The following is a 21743-nucleotide window of genomic DNA, read 5'->3' as shown; positions in this document are numbered from 1 at the left end:
TTCTTAAAATTACAAAAACGACAGGTATTTTAAGTTTCTGCGCTGCTCCCCCTCCATTTCCACCTGGTCTGTCTGTACATATTGCAATATATCCTAGTTCTGTAAAATGAAGACATGGTTTTGAAAGATTATTTGTTTTTAATTAACTTTGGTTGAATGTATTTGGAATCAACTGTAGGCAAATTTACTTTCTACTTATTTTATGTATTAGAGAAATCTAGTACATTGGCGAGCCACTCAAACTACTGCTCAGTAAAATACAGCAAAATCAAACAATTTGGCGAGCCAGCCAGGAGAGACTGACAAGAAGAGAACTCACCAATTGCAACAAGAAGTGAACAAAAGAGTTTTGGAGATTCTACAATTTTTGTGTTGAAGATCAACAGACCGCTTCTGTGGACATAAGTTATTTGAATCAACTTGATCCTGTCTCAAATATTCTAATTTGGTGAGTGAAACTATCAGCTCTCTAAAAGAACTTAAAGAACACTTTTTTTCATAAGTAAGCAGATCATTTGATGTATGTAGTGTAACCATAATAACCAGTGTAGCACTGTTTAAGAAATGTTTGGCTTAGGCCTTTCTCTTGAGTCTGTAGGAACCTTTTAAATTATTTAGTAAATTCTCCTGAGACTGTAGGAGCTAAAGAAAAAGTGTTTATAGCTTGGTCCAGTCCTCGAGTCTATAATAATCATTCAAGAAAGAGGTTTAGTCCGTTCTCATGAGACTGTAGGAGCCATAGATGTGTAATTATAGGCTTAATCCTGTTCTCGAGTCTGTAGGAATTGTTTAAGAAACAATTAAGTCCGTTCATCAAGAGACTGTAGAAGCAGAGGTTTGGTCATTTCTCTTTATGTGTGTAGGAATTGTTTAAGAAACAATTTAGTCCAGTAATCAAGAGACTGTAGGAACAAGGGCTTTGTACTTTCTCCTTGTATCTGTAGGAATTGTTTAAGAAACAGTTTAGTCCAGTAATCAAGAGATTGTAGAAGCATAAGCTTGGTCCTTTCTCTTTATTCCTGTAGGAATTGTTTAGGAAACAATTTAGTCCGTTCATAAAGAGATTGTAGAAGCAGAGGCTGGGTCCGTTTGCTTTTTGTTTGTAGGAATTGTCCATTTCTCCAGAGACTGTATAGAATTGGGACTGATGTTGCTGCAAGAATTGGGAATTCTTGACTGGGTGCTAATTCAGTAGCCACTAATGTAGACTGAAATTAATTTTCAAACCGAGTTATAAGATGATGGCATAAAACCATGAAACTATAAGTTTGTTTGCCTTCCATTAAAATACAGAAAAAAATATAATGTAAATTGTCTAAGGGACAAATTTAAAAAAGTAATTCAGCCTTCTGAGCTAGAACTCAATTCAGACATTAAACAAGGAAAATTAGCCTGATTGTAAATGTTTTGTTTTAAATGGAAGATTGAAAACTAAGCTGAGCTTTTAAACTAATGATTTGTCTATGTAACTGAAAATGGTCAGTCTAACAGACTGCTGTGAATTTAAATCTGAATAAGTACCTTTAACAGTTTTAACATCTTTTGTTTTTTTTCACACATCTTAGGGCACTTTTCCTGTATTCGCCATGGCTGAGTCTGCACAAAACAATGGCAATAGTCATGCATTGAGGCCAACAACAGAAAGACATGGGACTGAACCTCCAAATATTACCATTGATCAGATGTTGGAGAATCTGAATGCATATCTGGACAAAAGGCTGGGACTGAGGAAGTGGGACATGATGACATCTGCCAGAAGTAGAGCATCAAGTACTCAGAGAGTGGACTATGGGCTTTGCCGGACATTAAAAGGGCTTATGGAAAGATGCAGCGCTTAAGGACAAACACCAACAGAGATGGCTTGTCTGTAATGTTGCTCAAACAAATTCGACAGCATCAACAGAGATGTGAAACTGACAAATTACAACATGAGAAAAAAGCAGAGAAAGCAAAGGTTCGAGCACTGGCTGAACAATTGCAGACTGTAAAGAAGGACGGTTACATCAGAATGACAAGTTGTTAACTCTGCTCTCCAAACGACTGGAATCAAAAGCTTCAAGCAGCTCTGATAACAGTGATGCAGATATTAACACACATAATGAAATTACAAAGGACAAACTGAAGGTTAGACTTGCTCCTGTAATTATTAAGAACAGAAGAATTGAAGTTGAAACCGAAAATGAAGAGGAATATGAGGAAAATGGTGAACGACAAACTCGCACAGTAAAAAAGGTAATAAAGAAATATGTTCCATACAGAACATACCAGCCAGCTACTCCAGAGCAAGTTGACAAATGGTCAAAAGAATTGGCAGATGTGTACAAGCAACCACGGAAAGTATGGCAATTTCTTCAACGCTTGCAGAAAATCTACAATTTACATCCACTGGACAGTGTGATGATAGTTAATGTGAACTTAAGAGACAATGACCAACAACAACTTACAGAAAGTGTTGAAAGAAGGACCGGTGAATCTCAAGAAAACATTGAAGCTGGATGGGAAGGGGTTCAAACCTTCTTATTTGAACTGAAACCTGCAGAGGTTAATTGGGCTAAAATTACCTCTTGTGTGCAGAAGACAGGAGAAAGTGTTGCAGAGTTTGAAGAACGTTTCAGACAAACTTGGATGGAACATGCTGGTTTGAACAACAACATTGAAGAACTCTGTGAAGACACTAGCATGCCTCTTAAAACCACATTTGTGAATGGACTGAAACCTGAGGTTTCTAAAACTCTTAAAATCAGGTATGATGACTGGGACAGCACTGGAACAACATTTATGCAGATTGTAGAATGGTCAGCAAAGATTGAAAGAACACAGGAAGTCGATCTCAGAGTTTTACAATCCAAAACCTTGTCATACAACTACAGGACAATGGGATTCGAAAAAAGTGAATATCAGAGACACTCAAGAGAGAAAACTCAGGAAAGATTTAGACATTGCAACAAGGAAGGACACTGGATTTGTGATTGTAAGCTGAGTTTGAGACATCAAAGTGATGATGACAACCTGTTGAAGAGGTTTCAGCAGTTGACAGCCAAACATAAACATACTCTGCTAAATGCTGTGGAGCTGCAGGGAAACTGAAGAACCTCTCTCTGTAGCACCAGCTAGTGACATCTTATCCAAAAGCTGACTGACTCCATGAAACCTCAACAACTGAAGCCAAAGAGGATGTCCTAGTAGACAGTGCTGCTAAACAAGCCGTGCAGTATGGAATACCTCAAGGCTCAGTACTAGGGTCGCTACTCTTCACGCTTTATATGTTACCCTTGGGAGAAATCATCAGGAAACATGGTGTTAGCTTTCACGTTATGCTGATGATACTCAGCTCTATATTTCGGCCCGGTGAAACACACCAATTTGAAAAACTAATGGAATGCATAGCCGATATAAAAAATTGTATGACGAGTAATTTCTTACTGCTAAATTCAGAAAAAACAGAGGTGTTAATTATAGGACCTAAAAACTCTGCTTGTAATAACCTAGAACACTGTCTAAGACTTGATGGTTGCTCTGTCAATTCTTCGTCATCAGTTAGGAACCTAGGTGAGCTATTTGATTGCAATCTTTCCTTAGAAAGCCACGTTTCTAGCATTTGTAAAACTGCATTTTTCCATCTCAAAAATATATCTAAATTACGGCCTATGCTCTCAATGTCAAATGCAGAAATGTTAATCCATGCATTTATGACCTCAAGGTTAGATTATTGTAATGCTTTATTGGGTGTTTTTTCTGCACGCTTAGTAAACAAACTACAGCCAGTCCAAAATGCAGCAGCAAGAGTACTTACTAGAACCAGGAAGTATGACCATATTAGCCCGGTCCTGTCATCGCTGCACTGGCTCCCTATCAAACATCGTATAGATTTTAAAATATTGCTTCTTACTTATAAAGCCTTGAATGGTTTAGCATCTCAGTATTTGAATGAGCTGCTTTTACATTATACTTCTCTACGTCCGCTACGTTCTCAAAACTCAGGCAATTTGATAATACCTAGAATATCAAAATCAACTGCGGGCAGCAGATCCTTTTCCTATTTGGCGCCTAAACTCTGGAATAACCTACCTAACATTGTTCGGGAGGCAGACACACTCTTGCAGTTTAAATCTAGATTAAAGACCCATCTCTTTAACCTGGCTTACACATAACATACTAATATGCTTTTAATATTCAAATCCGTTAAAGGATTTTTAGGCTGCATTAATTAGTAAACCAGAACCGGAAACACTTCACATAACACCCTATGTACTTGCTACATCATTAGAAGAATGGCATCTACGCTAATATTTGTGTGTTTCTCTCTTGTTCCGAGGTCACCGTGGCCACCAGATCCAATCTGTGTCCAGATCAGAGGGTCACTGCAGTCGCCCGGATCCAGTACGTATCCAGACATGATGGTGGATCAGCACCTAGAAAGGACCTCTACTGCCCTGAAAGACAGCGGAGACCAGGACAACTAGAGCCCCAGATACAGATCTCCTGTAAAGACCTTGTCTCGGAGGACCACCAGGACAAGACCACAGGAAGCAGATGATTCTTCTGCACAATCTGACTTTGCTGCAGCCTGGAATTGAACTACTGGTTCCGTCTGGTCACAGGAGAACCGGCCCCCCAACTGAGCCTGGTTTCTCCCAAGGTTTTTTTCTCCATTCTGTCACCAATGGAGTTTTGGTTCCTTGCCGCTGTCACCTCTGGCTTGCTTAGTTGGGGTCACTTCATCTACAGCGATATCATTGACTTGATTGCAAATAAATGCACAGACACTATTTAAACTGAACACATATAACATAACTGAATTCAATGATGAACAGCCTTTAACTATCATTTTGCATTATTGAGACACTGTTTTCCAAATGAATGTTGTTCAGTGCTTTGACGCAATGTATTTTGTTTAAAGCACTATATAAATAAAGGTGATTGATTGATTGATTGTACATGGTAAACAGATTAAAATTGAATTGGCCAGGAAACAATCATCATTGTTAATGGAAGATGTAAAAAAACATGACGACAACCAATGCCTTAAGGAAAACCACGAGGAAAATGGACTATGCCCTTTTGAACATGTCACAGGCCGGCCCATGTCCACTGAAAATCTAACATCTGACAGCCTTGTCCAAACTGATGGAAGACTCAGTCTGGCAGTACACAATGCCAAGAATCAAGTTTTGGCACCTCCAAAAGGGAGCCATGTTATAGCGCCCAACAAATGGGTAAAGATTCAAAAAACTGATGTGTCGCAACAAGAATACAGATGGGAAAGACCAATAGAGGATCTTTTAGTAACTGACACAGCAGTTAAGAGCACAGGGAAACAATGAGTGGATTGATGTGAATTTGCCTAGAGATGAGGGATAGATGGCAGTAGTGTTTTTCAGAGTCCAGATATGGTGGGACTAGGGTTTTTAGGCTCTAGCTTGTCGTCTGAGGACGAAGACATGAACATTTTACCACTGATAAACACTGTAGTGTCCTGCCAACATTAAATAGGGACAGTTTTATTGGTAATTAGGCATATTTTGTTTAAACTATTTCTTTGGAAAGATTTGTTTCCCTTTTCTATGTGTGATTGTAGGTGTCCCAGCGTTTCAGAGGATGAGCAAAGACATCCAATGCTTGGACCAAACTGCACTGGCAACCTAGATAAACATGCCTTAACATCCACGGAACACAAAAACATCCGTCACTTCCACAAGATCGCAACATTAAAATAAAAAAGAACTTAGGCATTCAATATAATGCAAACCTCCCCATGAACTCTTATTCTGTCATCTTAAGTAAGCGAGCCTGTATGCAGCATTCTGTATTCATGATTACTGAAAAGTATTGCAAGAAGGAACCTGTATACAGCATGTGTACATGACTACTAAAATTATAACTGTTGGTAACACTTTACAATAAGGTTCCATTAGTTAACATTAGTTAATGCATTAGTTAACATGAACTAACCATGAATGACACCTCTGTTCAGCATTAGTTAATATTTGTTAACGTTAACTCACACATGTACTAATGCATCAATTCACATTAACAGCACGGTTAGTTAACATTAGTTAATGCATTAGTTAACATGAACTAACCATGAATGACTTCTCTGTTCAGCATTAGTTAATATTTGTTAACGTTAACTCACACATGTACTAATGCATCAATTCACATTAACAGCACGGTTAGTTAACATTAGTTAATGCATTAGTTAACATGAACTAACCATGAATGACTTCTCTGTTCAGCATTAATTAATATTTGTTAACGTTAACTCACACATGTACTAATGCATCAATTCACATTAACAGCAAGGTTAGTTAATATTAGTTAATGCATTAGTTAACATGAACTAACCATAAATGACACCTCTGTTCCGCATTAGTTAATATTTGTTAACGTTAACTCACACATGTACTAATGCATCAATTCACATTAACAGCACGGTTAGTTAACATTAGTTAATGCATTAGTTAACATGAACTAACCATGAATGACACCTCTGTTCAGCATTAGTTAATATTTGTTAACGTTAACTCACACATGTAGCCTACTAATGCATCAATTCACATAAATAAGGCATTGATTTGTTGGTAAACATAATTCTACAGCGGAAAAATGTTGTTCATGTTTATACGCACTTTACTATCATTACTTGCATTCAAATAAGCATTTATTAATGGCTTGAGTGAACCTTATTGAAAAGTGTTCACTATTTCAACATTAACTGATGTGTTACTAACATTTGTAGACTCTTTATTGACATGACTTACCATTAATAAAGCATTTATTGATGGAATTTATGAACCTTATTGTAAAGTGTTCACTATTTCAACATTAACTGATGTGTTACTAACATTTGTAGACTCTTTATTGACATGACTTACCATTAATAAAGCATTTATTGATGGAATTTATGAACCTTATTGTAAAGTGTTCACTATTTCAACATTAACTGATGTGTTACTAACATTTGTAGACTCTTTATTGACATGACTTACCATTAATAAAGCATTTACTGATGGAATTTATGAACCTTATTGTAAAGTGTACACTATTTCAACATTAACTGATGTGTTACTAACATTTGTAGACTCTTTATTGACATGACTTACCATTAATAAAGCATTTATTGATGGAATTTATGAACCTTATTGTAAAGTGTTCACTATTTCAACATTAACTGATGTGTTACTAACATTTGTAGACTCTTTATTGACATGACTTACCATTAATAAAGCATTTATTGATGGAATTTATTAACCTTATTGTAAAGTGTTCACTATTTGAACATTAACTGATGTGTTACTAACATTTGTAGACTCTTTATTGACATGACTTACCATTAATAAAGCATTTACTGATGGAATTTATGAACCTTATTGTAAAGTGTACACTATTTCAACATTAACTGATGTGTTACTAACATTTGTAGACTCTTTATTGACATGACTTACCATAAATAAAGCATTTATTGATGGAATTTATGAACCTTATTGTAAAGTGTTCACTATTTCAACATTAACTGATGTGTTACTAACATTTTTAGACTCTTTATTGACATGACTTACCATAAATAAAGCATTTATTGATGGAATTTATGAACCTTATTGTAAAGTGTTCACTATTTCAACATTAACTTATGGATTACTAATATTTGTAGACTCATTATAAACATGACTTACCATTATTAAAGCATGTATTAATTGGAATTTATGAACCTTATTGTAACATGATGTACTAACATTTGTAGATTTGATACAAAGCAGTGATTATTGATTTTACTGGACCTTAAATGAGTGAAAGTCACACATCACTTGCATTTTCAAAACCTTTACTACATTACATAACAATGGTATCAATTAACAATGTATACATATTACAAATTAATAAAAAGACAATTGGAAATTCATTTGTACAACTGTAGTGTGTGAAGCAAGAAAAATCATCTGCAGCAGAATTACAAAATGTACAAAATAAGAAATATAGAAATATATATACTGTTTGTATCAATGAATGGGACTATGGAAGAGGTGTTTCAAAAGAGTAAAAATATGGATGATCTGGGAGTGAGCCAGCATGGTCAAGTTAGGCTGGAGAAATAATGGGCTTCGGGAGTTATCAGTTTTGTGTTTTAAAGGTGATATTTTCGATGAATATCCTTCAACAGTCTTCCAAGAGGACCATTTTTGTGCCGATTTCCAAGCCAGTAAGTCCACTCTATCAGTTTTAGATGTTGTTTTAGTAGGTCCTCTGTCCTATTTCCTCTAAGACGCCATATTTTTCCTTTGTAAGTTAACCATGCTCTTTCCAGATTTTGTGTATGGCTGCCTGTTATTGGATCTACAAAACACTGATTATGCTTCACAGGAAAATGGTTATAGCCAAGATCGGTTAGTACCCCTCTGTAAGCACGCCATTCATCACTAAGTATGGAACTTCCAGGATGCACATGTCGTACAATATGTGGGATAAGATGGTTCCGGGACCTTCGATGAACGAGTTTCAGAATAGGCTTGCTATTTCTTGGTGCAACCCCCAGCATCCCAAAGACCCACTTTCTTCTACGCCAAGTCTTTGCGAACCTTCCACGTCCATACTGAAATACAAGTATACAACTATACAATATTTAAAAATACAAAGCTTCCAAATGTATAGAATGCCTCATTTCCACTGAGCCGTACGGCACAGTACAGTTCAGTACGGTACTCACTTTTTGTAGTTTCGATTGTCAGAAGATGTGAATGATACCCTAATTCTGAACCGAACCATACCGTACCACTTTTTTGAGACCCTTTCATTAGGGTACCTAGCACAGTAGTCCGGTACTAAAGGGTGGAGTTAGCAGAACGTTGATTTGTTGACAGATAATCAACACTTGCACCTGCTATAAGAGGAATGATAACACAACAGGAGCCATTTTTAATACAGTTGAAACACAATACCATTTCTTCTTGTGACAAGCAGAAGGACAGCCGAGAAGCAAGAACAAGATCTGCTATACTGTATGCACTCCATTGTTATTTTCTGTGTTGTTTTCTACTTTACAAGAATTATATTGTTCGTTTCTTTCAGGCATACACCGCGCCAATCAAGTAAGGGTTGGCCCACTGTTGGCAGTGGAAATGCAAGCCGGATCAGGGTTTACCATGACGAATCGTACTGTACTATACTGTACCGCTCGGTGGAAACAAGACATACATCATTCAAAACAATGCAATCCTTCTATACATTCTAACACTCATCGGCCTAACAATCAATCTAACACTCTTTGAACTTAACACTTAAAACTCTTGGTAACACTTTACTTGAAGGGGTGTGCATAAGACTGACATGACACCATCATAATCATGACATAACACATGTCATGAATATGAAGGAGGTTTTATGTAGCCTGACTACGTCAGACTTCCTACTTCCGCTCAATTTCATTTCGCTTCTGTACTCAGTCTGATACAGCGTCAGAGCTTTCTGTTTGCCACCGGTCTGAAAACAGCCGGGCCAATCAACGAGCAGAGGGCAGGCTGAGAGCCGTGACGTAGATGCTAAGCGCCGAGTTTTAAATTGTAGGTTAGAGAAATCGAAAACCGAAACGACCGCGGAAATGGGAAACGAGACACGGGATGCAATTCGCTCTGTTATGGAGAACATTCAACTCTTTTTCAAACTGAAGCCAGAACAAGAAGAGTGTTTAACAACAGGTTTACAGTGGAGGTTCAATCATAGAATTGAGTTCGATGCATGATGTCTGTGCTTCGATGCGGCTGTACAGGCGCATAACATACGTCATAACTAAACGTATCTGATTGGCTTACGGGTAACCAATGATTTTAAACTTCAGACAAGCCCCCCCTAGCGAGAGAGAAAACACTTCTCTATTATGCCATTCCAGACTCTGTCTACGAAGCAAAGTGAAGTAGCAGAGTCTGGTATTTCCAGGCTTGGTTTTATGCATGTTTATGACAAATGTCATTAAGTGTCATTCGCTCAATTATGACATTTTTAATGCAAACATTACATTGTTTGAGATGTCATTGTTATGACAACTTGACTTTACTAAGACAACACAACCTGTCATAAATGTGTCATAAACATGACATAGCAGATTCATTATCAAAGACTTAGCTTTATGGGTTAACATTTCATTAAACTGTCATGTGGTTGGTTTTGACATTGGCTGTCATGAAGCCATTATAACATTTTAATGACAAATTAAATTTGTACCACTGTAGTTGAGGTCAAGAAAAACATTCATGACACAGTTATAATGGCCTCATGACAGCCAATGTCAAAACCAATCACATGACAGTTTAATGTAATGTTAACCCATAAAGCTAGTGGTTTCTTAAAGGGATAGTTCGCCCAAAAATGAAAATTCTGTTCTCATTTACTCACCCTCTAGTTGTTTCAAACCTGTATGAGTTTCTTTTTTCTGCTGAACACAAAAGAAGATATTTTGAAAAATGTCGGTAACCAAACAGTTGATGGACCCCAGTGACTTCCATAGTATTTTTTTTTTCCTACTATGGAAGTCAATGGGGTCCATCAACTGTTTGGTTACCGACATTTTTCAAAATATCTTCTTTTGTGTTCAGCAGAAAAAAAAAAAAAAATCATACAGGTTTGAAACAACTTGAGGGTGAGTAAATGATGACAGAATTTTCATTTTTTGGCAAACTATTCCTTTAAGTTTGATAGTTAATCTGCTATGTCATGTTTATGACATATTTATGACAATTTATGTTGTCTTGGTAATGTCAAGTTGTAATGACAAAGACACTGACAGGTTATGATGTATTTGTTTATGTCAAGTTGTCATAACAAAGACATCTCAAACAATGTCATATTTGCATTAAAAATGTCATAATTGAGCGAATGACACTTAATGACAGTTGTCATAAACATGCATAAGACCTCCTTCACATTTATGACATCTGTCATGTCATGATTATGATGGTGTCATGTCAGTCTTATGCACACCCCTTCAAGTAAAGTGTTACCAAACTGGGTATTTTTTGTTTAGCCAAATTGCAAATGTTGCCAAATGTACAAAGTACATAATGTAAAACACAATTTCATTAACATAACTAAGGTTATTAATCTAAAATAAAGATACATTTTATGGGAATATTTAAATTACCTTTCGCTTGTGACAGAAGTTGCTCTCATCAATCATAACAAACTCCCTGGGTTGTCCTATCATTTGGCCCTTCCTTCTGGCATACAACTTCATGGATTCTTTACAAATAGCTCGAACTTTTTTGGCCATGCTGCTGAGTGTACGTGAGCTTCCAGCAATGCCATCTTCAATCATGTCGATTTGTCTCAACTGAAGGCCTTGAGGCCTTTGTTAAAAAAAATTTTTTGTGAAAAACTTTAGTGTTCATATTTCTGTTCAACTACTTTCAAAATTAGACTAAAACTTCAATTAAAATGTTTTAAACATACCGATATATGAACTTCATCCATGAGAATAAATTACACTTTGACTTGGCAAAAAGTGATCCATACCTCACTGACTTGAACCTTCCCTTATGTCTGTTTCGTGTACAGGACCTTTAAACATGTTATAAAAGATTCTAGTGAGTAAGACAGCTGTGTCTGGACAATAACATTATGAATTATTAAAAAGATAATTTAATCAAGCAAGCTCTGGTCAAACAATTATTTTAAATTAATAATAATAATAATACTTACCAAACATAGTTGTCTGCTTTGTTGGGTTTATGAGTCAGCTTCATTTTATGTTGGCATAAATTGCACTTCATTTTAGCTTTAAGCAATTTTTTTTTTTCTGGAGCCATTTAATCAACTTCAATTTCTTCCTCTTTGTTTGACGTCCTTCAATCATTGACAGCAATTTTCGATTTAATGATGGAGCCATGTCACCTTATAAATACATAAACAATCATTTAAAAGAGTATATTTAAAATAATAATAATAATAATTAATACCTTAATATTTAGTATTCATGCAACAGATGGTTTAGACATAGGCCTGCTCAACACACAAAACAAATACATTGACTGAAAACAATGTAAATATTATCTGATTAACTATGGTAAGGTTTTATGCATTTTTGCATTTCATGAATAAAGATGAATATACAGTATATTATAATTCTAATATATAGAATTATTTATTTAATAAAATAGTTAAAGAATAAATATACCAGAAAAACAATTATAGTGTTGTGCTATATAGGCTTTCATGTTAGAGCTGAAGAAAGAAACATACATTTATGTAACATTTATCATTTACAATTCTTAGATTTACAGAATTAAAAGCTGTAATCAAATCTTACATGATGTGTCACTGGATTGTACGTGATGTTCGCCGTTGCATCTGTTAATTTGCGAGGGAGTTGAGCGGGCTTTTCGGCTTTTCATCAGGAAGTAGCGTTCCTTCCGGAAGTACAAATCCCGAGAGATTTTTAGCAATACAATTTTAAATCAAAACAAGACAAACGTATTATTCACTTTCAAATTGTTAAATGCTGTTATTTTATCGAAGCCATCAGTCATTGTTATTTCAGCTTCGTTAAAAAGAAGCTTAATTTCTGCAGTTCATTTAAAGAAAAACTACCATACCCACAATCCTTCAGTACTTTGCGGCAAAAAAAAATATTTAAATAAATAGAGCGGCCAGCGGTTATCCAGCGGATACTGATAAACAGGTGTCGAATGCCAAAGCAAGTTTGATGATGGAAAGTGGACTGACGGATGACAATTTAAACCATCAGACCAGAGGGAGACAGAAGAAAAAACTGTCTCGGGATGAACGCACAGAAAAATCCGGTAAATGATGCACGTTTATCAACTAGCTAACTTTAGATAGCTACTATTTAAGTTTTACAAATGAAACCATCAAGAAAACGGTTGATCCAGGCTTGAATAGTAGAAATAACTGAGAAAACTAAACGATTTTTACTTACTAAGTAAACCATTAGAGTCCCTCCAACCCCCTCTCCCTCCCTCTGTGTGTGTAACGTTAACATAATCAGGATGATTTTGTTGTTAAATAGCCTATTATTATTATTTATTATTTATTATTTTTTTCTTTATAGATAAACCCACTGAAGCAGTGCCCACTGTGTCTATAGCTTTGGCTAAAGCCAAGGCAGAGACTGACACATGGAAGGTGAAATGTCAGTATCTGCAGGAGAAAATAGAAGATTTAACAAAAGATCGAGATTTCCTTAGACAACAGCTGTCAGAAGGTAAAGTTTTTGTGAAAGTTTTGTGTTGTTTTAGTATTAAAATCTCTCTTTAAATACATAAAATGTGGTAAATCTGGTAAACCCACGTATTAAACTGAACTAAGGTAGATGTAACAGACAGTGGTGATGTTGATATGGACTTTTTTTTGTCATTTGGAGTGAAGTTAACATGTAACCTATAGTCACAAATGCAGGCATACAGAATATGACTTTTAACTGTTTTTTTTTTTTCTTCCCCGATTAAAGCCATCAAAATGGACAACAACATTCCTGACAGAATTAAAGATAAGCCTGCAGACATCCCCAAAATAATGAAAATCGATTCAGAAAGTGACTCCACTGATTCTGACTCTTCTGAGTCTTCTGACTCAGAGTCATCTAGCTCAGACTCTTCGAGGGAGAAGAAGAAAAGAAAGAAGAAGGGAAAGAAAGCAAAGAAAAGAGTGAAAAAACAGAAAAAAAACAAGCAAATGAGAAAATTCTGTCAAAGGGGTAGGTTGTGCAAATTGAAATAATAGTTTTTTTAATATACCAGGAATGGAAAACTTGTGTTTTGTAATCTGTGTTGTGTAGTTTACCATTAAACACATGAATGGAATGGGTTCTTAAAATGTGATTACTAGAAACATAACAATTGCCGAAATTTTTTTTTTTTTTTTTTTTTTTACTGTCTTAGTTACTGATCCATGGCAGGTGGTAAAGCGGTACAAATCAGTCCTGGAGTTTTTCAAAAGAGGGAGCAACATGGCAGAAGCTTTCCGGAAGTATGGTGTTGACCGGAACACAATCGTGCAGAGTGCAGCTATTGCTGAACTGGCGATTGCAGCACCAGAGAAATATGCAGAAATCCATGAAAAACAGGAAAAGGGAGAGAAATTATCAAACATAACCCAGAAATGTCAAGACGCAATCATGGCCGATGAGAACATTGCAAACATAATACAAACAATGAAAACGGATGGGAAGTTGCTTCCAATAAGAAAATAGTAAATTTTCATGTTATAAAAAAATCGCTAAAAAAAAATAATATTACAATAATATATTTTGCCTTGTATAGGCCTGAATTGATAGGGCAGCACATTTTGTTTTGTCCTTAAAAATTTTGTTTTGTATGTTTTGTTCTGGCAAAGATTGCCAATGTTGACCAGTTCTGATAATGTAATAAAGAGGTCTTTTCTCAACATCCTGAAAATGTTAATAATGAATGGCTTTCACACATTTAAGGTCCGATAAATTAAATATTGACTGTTTACGTACCTACAAATATTACTAACACATCAGTTAATGCTGAAATAGTGTACACGATAAGGTTTATAAATACCATCAATAAATGCTTTATTAATGGTAAGTCATGTAAATAAAGAGTCTACAAATGTTAGTAACACATCAGTTAATGTTCAAATAGTGAACACTTTACAATAAGGTTCATAAATTCCATCAATAAATGCTTTATTAATGGTAAGTCGTGTCAATAAAGAGTCTACAAATGTTAGTAACACATCAGTTAATGTTGAAATAGTGAACACTTTACAATAAGGTTCATAAATTCCATCAATAAATGCTTTATTAATGGTAAGTCATGTCAATAAAGAGTCTACAAATGTTAGTAACCCATCCGTTAATGTTCAAATAGTGAACACTTTACAATAAGGTTCATAAATTCCATCAATAAATGCTTTATTAATGGTAAGTCATGTCAATAAAGAGTCTACAAATGTTAGTAACCCATCCGTTAATGTTCAAATAGTGAACACTTTACAATAAGGTTCATAAATTCCATCAATAAATGCTTTATTAATGGTAAGTCATGTCAATAAAGAGTCTACAAATGTTAGTAACACATCAGTTAATGTTCAAATAGTGAACACTTTACAATAAGGTTCATAAATTCCATCAATAAATGCTTTATTAATGGTAAGTCGTGTCAATAAAGAGTCTACAAATGTTAGTAACACATCAGTTAATGTTGAAATAGTGAACACTTTACAATAAGGTTCATAAATTCCATTAATAAATGCTTTATTAATGGTAAGTCATGTCAATAAAGAGTCTACAAATGTTAGTAACACATCAGTTAATGTTGAAATAGTGAACACTTTACAATAAGGTTCATAAATTCCATCAATAAATGCTTTATTAATGGTAAGTCATGTCAATAAAGAGTCTACAAATGTTAGTAACACATCAGTTAAGGTTCAAATAGTGAACACTTTACAATAAGGTTCACTCAAGCCATTAATAAATGCTTATTTGAATGCAAGTAATGATAGTAAAGTGCGTATAAACATGAACAACATTTTTCCGCTGTAGAATTATGTTTACCAACAAATCAATGCCTTATTTATGTGAATTGATGCATTAGTAGGCTACATGTGTGAGTTAACGTTAACAAATATTAACTAATGCTGAACAGAGGTGTCATTCATGGTTAGTTCATGTTAACTAATGCATTAACTAATGTTAACTAACCGTGCTGTTAATGTGAATTGATGCATTAGAACATGTGTGAGTTAACGTTAACAAATATTAACTAATTCTGAACAGAGGTGTCGTTCATGGTTAGTTCATGTTAACTAATGCATTAACTAATGTTAACTAACCGTGCTGTTAATGTGAATTGATGCATTAGTACATGTGTGAGTTAACGTTAACAAATATTAACTAATTCTGAACAGAGGTGTCGTTCATGGTTAGTTCATGTTAACTAATGCATTAACTAATGTTAACTAACCGTGCTGTTAATGTGAATTGATGCATTAGTACATGTGTGAGTTAACGTTAACAAATATTAACTAATGCTGAACAGAGGTGTCATTCATGGTTAGTTCATGTTAACTAATGCATTAACTAATGTTAACTAACCGTGCTGTTAATGTGAATTGATGCATTAGTACATGTGTGAGTTAACGTTAACAAATATTAATTAATGCTGAACAGAGGTGTCATTCATGGTTAGTTCATGTTAACTAATGCATTAACTAATGTTAACTAACCGTGCTGTTAATGTGAATTGATGCATTAGTACATGTGTGAGTTAACGTTAACAAATATTAATTAATGCTGAACAGAGGTGTCATTCATGGTTAGTTCATGTTAACTAATGCATTAACTAATGTTAACTAATGGAACCTTATTGTAAAGTGTTACCTAACTGTTTTGTATGTTCTTTCTATTTTGTGTGATCAAAAATGATCAAAGGGGGGATTGAAAGATTTGGTTGAATGTATTTGGAATCAACTGTAGGCAACTCTACTTTGTTCACAATAGTGTGAAACAACTGGCCCATTTAATCAGCCTCTTAGGTCAACATCAGGTCAATGAATGGGCTCTCCATGGGAGAGATCCTTTCAAGTCATCAAAAGATTACACTATTATTGTCTCTCAATAGGGTGTTATTGTATTGTTTGTAGCACATTTGTTAACAGGTATAAAGGTCTGTTCTCACAGACAGTACTTTGGGTTAAGACTGTTTGAAGGATTACATATGGAGCCAAGAGAGTATCAATAAAGATAAATGCACACACTACATTCACATATGCACACATAGGATTCATACATGTACACACATAATTTATAAATACACACAAAGAATACACAAATACACACACAAAATTTAAAAAGCACAGAAGATTCACAAATTCTTACAAAAGTCAGAAATGCACACACAATTCAGAAATGCAAACAACATTTTCAAATGCACTCAAGATTCACAAATGCACAGGACAAGATTCACAAATGTATTTCTGATGCACACTCACATATATCTTGATTGACAAACTGCATGCGGTCTGTGAACTTCACTGCATTTGTGTGTGAATTTTGAGACTCCTCTGACTTGGCTCGACACACAAATGCCTTTTTTAAACAGGGAATGATCTGCAACCAATCAGATATCTCCCTTGTTTGAGCCAATCACAAGAATGCACCCCACGTGGGGGATTGTTTACTTATAAGCCAATCAGCGAACAATGACTCACATTCCTCAGCGAACGATTCACTTTCCTCAGCGAATGACTCTCTTACCTCACGCAGCCGACGACCCACTTTGCGCAGCCAGACACCCACTTTGCGCAGCCGGAGAGTCACTTTCCTCTCGCAGCGAACGACTCACTTTCCTCTCGCAGTGAACGACTCACTTTCCTCACGAGTCACGCAGCGAGCGACTCACTTTCCTCACGAGTCACGCAGCGAGCGACTCACTTTCCTCACGAGTCACGCAGCAAGCGACTCACTTTCCTCTGCAAACGACTCACTTTCCTCTCGCAGCGAACGACTCACTTTCCTCACGAGTCACGCAGCGAGCGACTCACTTTCCTCACGAGTCACGCAGCGAGCTACTCACTTTCCTCACGAGTCACGCAGCGAGCGACTCACTTTCCTCAGCAAACGACACACTTTCCTCACGCAGCGAACGACTCACCTTCCTCACGAGTCACGCAGCGAGCGACTCACTTTCCTCAGCGAACGACTCACTTTCCTCACGAGTCATGCAGCAAGTGACTCACTTTCCTCAGCGAATGATTCACTTTCCTCACCCAGCAAAGTTGAGCGAACGATTCCCTTTCCTCACGCAGCGGCAACTCACTTTGCGCAGCCGGAGAGTCACTTTCCTCTCTCAGCGGACCACTGATTCTCTCTTCATGTAGGGACCGAATATTATAATTAAAGTGACTTCTATATTGCATCCAAAAGAATATTTAGATATATTTAAAATATTTAAAAAAAGTTAAATTTTTTTTTAACTTTCATTAAAATATTTCAATAAAATGAAATAATTGCCTATTGCAAATTTATGAATCCATGGTTAACTTTTTTCTGCAGTCACAGTCTGGGCTATATCGAGACATTTTTTTATTTATATTTTGTAAAAAAATAATAAAAAATAAACCTGAATTGTAATCTAAACATCTGTATTTCCATACAATTTCATAAGTAGGCTATAATATGCCGCACCACAGGCATATCACGCTGTGTGAACGCGTTCATGTGATTGGCTTATAAGTAAACAACCATGTGGAGTGCGTTCTTGTGATTGGCTAAAAGAAGGGAGACATCTGATTGGTTGCTGATCATTCCATGCATTTGTGTGTCGAGCCAAGTCAGAGGAGTCTCAAAATTCACACACAAATGCAGTGAAGTTCACAGACCGCAAGCAGTTTGTAAATCAAGATATATGTGTGTGTGCATCAGAAATACATTTCTGAATCTTGTTCTGTGCATTTGTGAATCTTGTTCTGTGCATTTGTGAATTTTGTGTGCATTTGTGAATTTTGTGTGCATTTGTGTATCCTGTGTGTGTATCTATGAATCATGTGTGTGCATTTATGAATCCTGTGTGTGCATATGTAAATGTAGTGTCTGCATTTATCTTTATTGAGATTCTTTTGGCTCCATATTACATGCTAACATCACTGCTGAAGAACTGCTACACTGCTACCTTTAATAAATTCTTCTCCCCACAAGAACTTTGGTCAAGCATACTTATTTTATGTATTAGAGAAATCTAGTACATTGGCGAGCCACCCAAACTACTGCTCAGTCAAATACAGCAAAATCTAACAGTTTCAAACCAAGACTCCTGTCCTGAACACATATATCTGGGCATCTTTCTTGTTTTAATATAAAGTTCTTAAACTCTTGTCTGTTTGCAATCAAACTTCTAGCATTCCACTGCAATATTTGTAAGATCATTATGAACCACCACATATTGTCTGGGTGTTTCCTGTCTGTACTTTCAGTTTTTCATTCATCATCTCCACAACGATTCCCTCTATTTCCAAAATACTTTTCTGCTGCTCTCACTATGATTTTAATTCTCTCTGTCTAACTTTCCATTTGTGCTGAGCTATTCAACTATAAATGTTACAAAAGACACCTCATCAATCTCCAGTAAATCCTACTCAGTCTCTTCTAAGCCTTTGTTCATTCTCTGAGGTTCAACTTTCTAATTTTCTTTTGTTTTTGTTTCCAGTACCACTTTCTTCAGGGCCTCAGCATATGTTAACCCATCTTCCACTCTTATGTTTTGTACTTTCAAGATTTTTTGTCTCGCTTGACAACCTCTGTACCCTGCGCTGTGCTCTCCCCCACAGTTACAACATTTTTCCAAGATGGCGGCGCGTCCACACGCAGCGGCTTCTCTCTGTCCCGACAGAACGGTGTTTTCGTGTTTTTTGTCTTGTGAGTCGCAGTGTTTTTGCACGTTGTCGTCGCGTCTACCTGTCTGTAAGCGCAAATACAGACAGGTTAAACTCCGCGCAAGCGGAACAGCTGCGGGATCTCGATCTGCTACGGAGGCCTTCACCATCATCGACCCCCACTACTGCATCTCGCCCGCAGCGGAGGCACCACAAGCGGCGTGAGAGGAAGCAGAAGAGGGGGAAGCGCGGAGGTATCCGGGCTAGGCTAACGGCTAACCCACACAAGCCATCTGTCCCCACCATCGTACTGGCTAACGTACGCTCGTTGGACAATAAATTGGACTACATTCGTTTACTACGCTCAACTCAGAGGACTGTAAGAGACTGTTGTGTTTTTGTGTTCATGGAAACATGGCTCAGCAAAAGCGTTCCAGATGGCGCTATTCAGCTCGACCAGCTGACATGCTATCGAGCGGACAGAGCTCTCGTCGCGGGAGGAAAAACCGTGGCGGCGGGCTTTGTGTTTACATCAATGACGCGTGGTGCCGCGATACTGTTGTGATCAACAAACACTGCTCAACCCTGGTGGAGTTTATGATTATTAAGTGCCGGCCGTTCTATCTGTCGAGGGAATATACTGCTATACTGCTCATTTCAGTGTACATTCCCCCATTCAACATCACCAGCAACAGGAACGACGCACTTAATGAACTGTACCAACACATCAGTGAGCAGCAGACAGCACACCCGGATGCTTTTCTCATCATAGCTGGGGATTTCAACCATGCTGACCTTAAGAGTGTGTTTCCAAAAATACACCAGCACATCAACTTTCCAACACGAGGTAATAACATTTTGGACTTTGTTTACACCACACAGAGAGGAGCTTACAAAGCCCTCCCCCTCCCCCACCTCGGAGCTTCAGACCACATCACTGTTATGCTAATGCCTGCATACAGACCACTCATTAAAGTCGCCAAACCAGTTTACAAACAGATTAAAGTGTGGCCAGAAGGATCATCAGAGATTCTTCAGGACTGCTTCAACACAACTGACTGGGACATGTTTAAACAGGCTGCCACATGCAATAACACCACTGACCTCCAGGAGTACTCAGAGACTGTTACTGCCTACATCAATAAGTGTATTGATGATGTAACGATCACAAAAACTATCACTGTCCGGGCCAATCAGAAGCCATGGATGACGGGGGAGGTCTACAGACTCCTGAAGACACGGAATGCTGCCTTCAGAGCTGGAGATGAGGTGGGCCTGAGAACAGCTAGGGCCAACCTGTCCCGTGGCATCAGAGAGGCTAAGAGACAGCACTCCAGGAGGATAGCTCACCAATTCAGCAACAGCAGAGACACTTTGCGCCTGTGGCTGGGGATACAGACCATTACGGACTACAAGCCCCCACCACGGACCTGTGACAACAACATCTCTCTGCTGAACGAGCTGAACACCTTCTTCGCTCGCTTTGAGCAACAAAACAGCACCACTGCACAGAAGACTCCACCTCCTCCCGGCGACCAGGTGATGACTCTGACCCCAGACAGTGTGAGGAGATCCTTCAGCAGGATCAATGCCTGCAAAGCTCCGGGTCCTGACAACATCCCTGGGCGTGTACTGAAAGACTGTGCAGCAGAACTCACTGATGTCTTCACAGAAATTTTTAACATCTCACTGAGTCAGGCTGTTGTTCCCACATGCTTTAAAACTACCACTATCATCCCAGTCCCGAAGAAGCCATCTCCATCCTGCTTCAATGACTACCGTCCTTTTGCACTTACCCCCATCCTCATGAAGTGCTTTGAACGGCTAGTCATGCACCACATCAAGTCTGCCCTCCCCCCCTCCCTGGACCCCTTCCAGTTTGCATATCGGTCCAACCGGTCGACCGATGATGCCATCTCCACTGCCGTCCACTCACTCACCCATCTGGAAAAAAAGGACTCTTATGTCAGAAAGCTGTTCATAGACTTCAGTTCAGCATTCAACACAATCATCCCTCAACAGCTCATCTACAAGCTGAGTCAGCTGGGGCTCAACACTTCGCTGTGCAACTGGCCTGTTGGACTTTCTGACTGGAAGACCTCAGGCAGTACGGGTCGGCAGTAACACATCCAGCACCATCACGCTGAACACTGGGGCCCCCCAAGGATGTGTGCTGAGCCCCCTCCTCTTCACTCTGCTGACCCATGACTGCACACCGTCACACAGCTCCAACCTCTTCATTAAGTTTGCAGATGACACGACGGTGGTGGGTCTCATTAGCAACAAAGATGAGACAAACTACAGGAGTGAGGTGAGCCGCCTGGCTGGGTGGTGCAGTGACAACAATCTCTCTCTGAATGTGGAGAAGACGAAGGAGATTGTTGTAGACTTCAGAAGAG

General features: G+C 37.6%; 2 protein-coding genes and 1 long non-coding RNA gene across 5 annotated transcripts in view; 1 reads left to right on the top strand and 2 right to left on the bottom strand.

The window, feature by feature from the left end:
- LOC113119108 (cytosolic 5'-nucleotidase 3-like) overlaps positions 1–21743 on the bottom strand; it is a 70452-nt gene that overhangs the window by 34489 nt on the left and 14220 nt on the right. The window lies entirely within an intron of this gene.
- Positions 11153–12425, bottom strand: LOC113119110 (uncharacterized). Of its 2 annotated transcripts, none has more exons than XR_003294417.1 (4): positions 12293–12425; positions 11686–11829; positions 11437–11544; positions 11153–11325 (listed from the first exon to the last, which is right to left on the bottom strand). It is a non-coding gene; the product is annotated as an uncharacterized LOC113119110 (long non-coding RNA). The 2 variants fall into 2 exon arrangements; XR_003294416.1 differs by having other exon boundaries at positions 11686–11877; positions 12293–12403.
- On the top strand, positions 12652–14606 carry LOC113119109 (coiled-coil domain-containing protein 106-like). Its single transcript, XM_026288324.1, has 4 exons — positions 12652–12785; positions 13055–13207; positions 13454–13699; positions 13884–14606. The coding sequence occupies exons 1-4, from the start codon at positions 12689–12691 to the stop codon at positions 14192–14194; spliced, it is 807 nt and encodes a 268-aa protein (XP_026144109.1). The 5' UTR covers positions 12652–12688; the 3' UTR covers positions 14195–14606.

Source organism: Carassius auratus, chromosome 19 (assembly GCF_003368295.1).
Source record: "Carassius auratus strain Wakin chromosome 19, ASM336829v1, whole genome shotgun sequence".
In the NCBI taxonomy this organism is placed as follows: Eukaryota; Metazoa; Chordata; class Actinopteri; order Cypriniformes; family Cyprinidae; genus Carassius; species Carassius auratus.
Note: the sequence above shows the minus strand (reverse complement) of the source record. Positions and strands in the feature narration are given on the sequence as shown.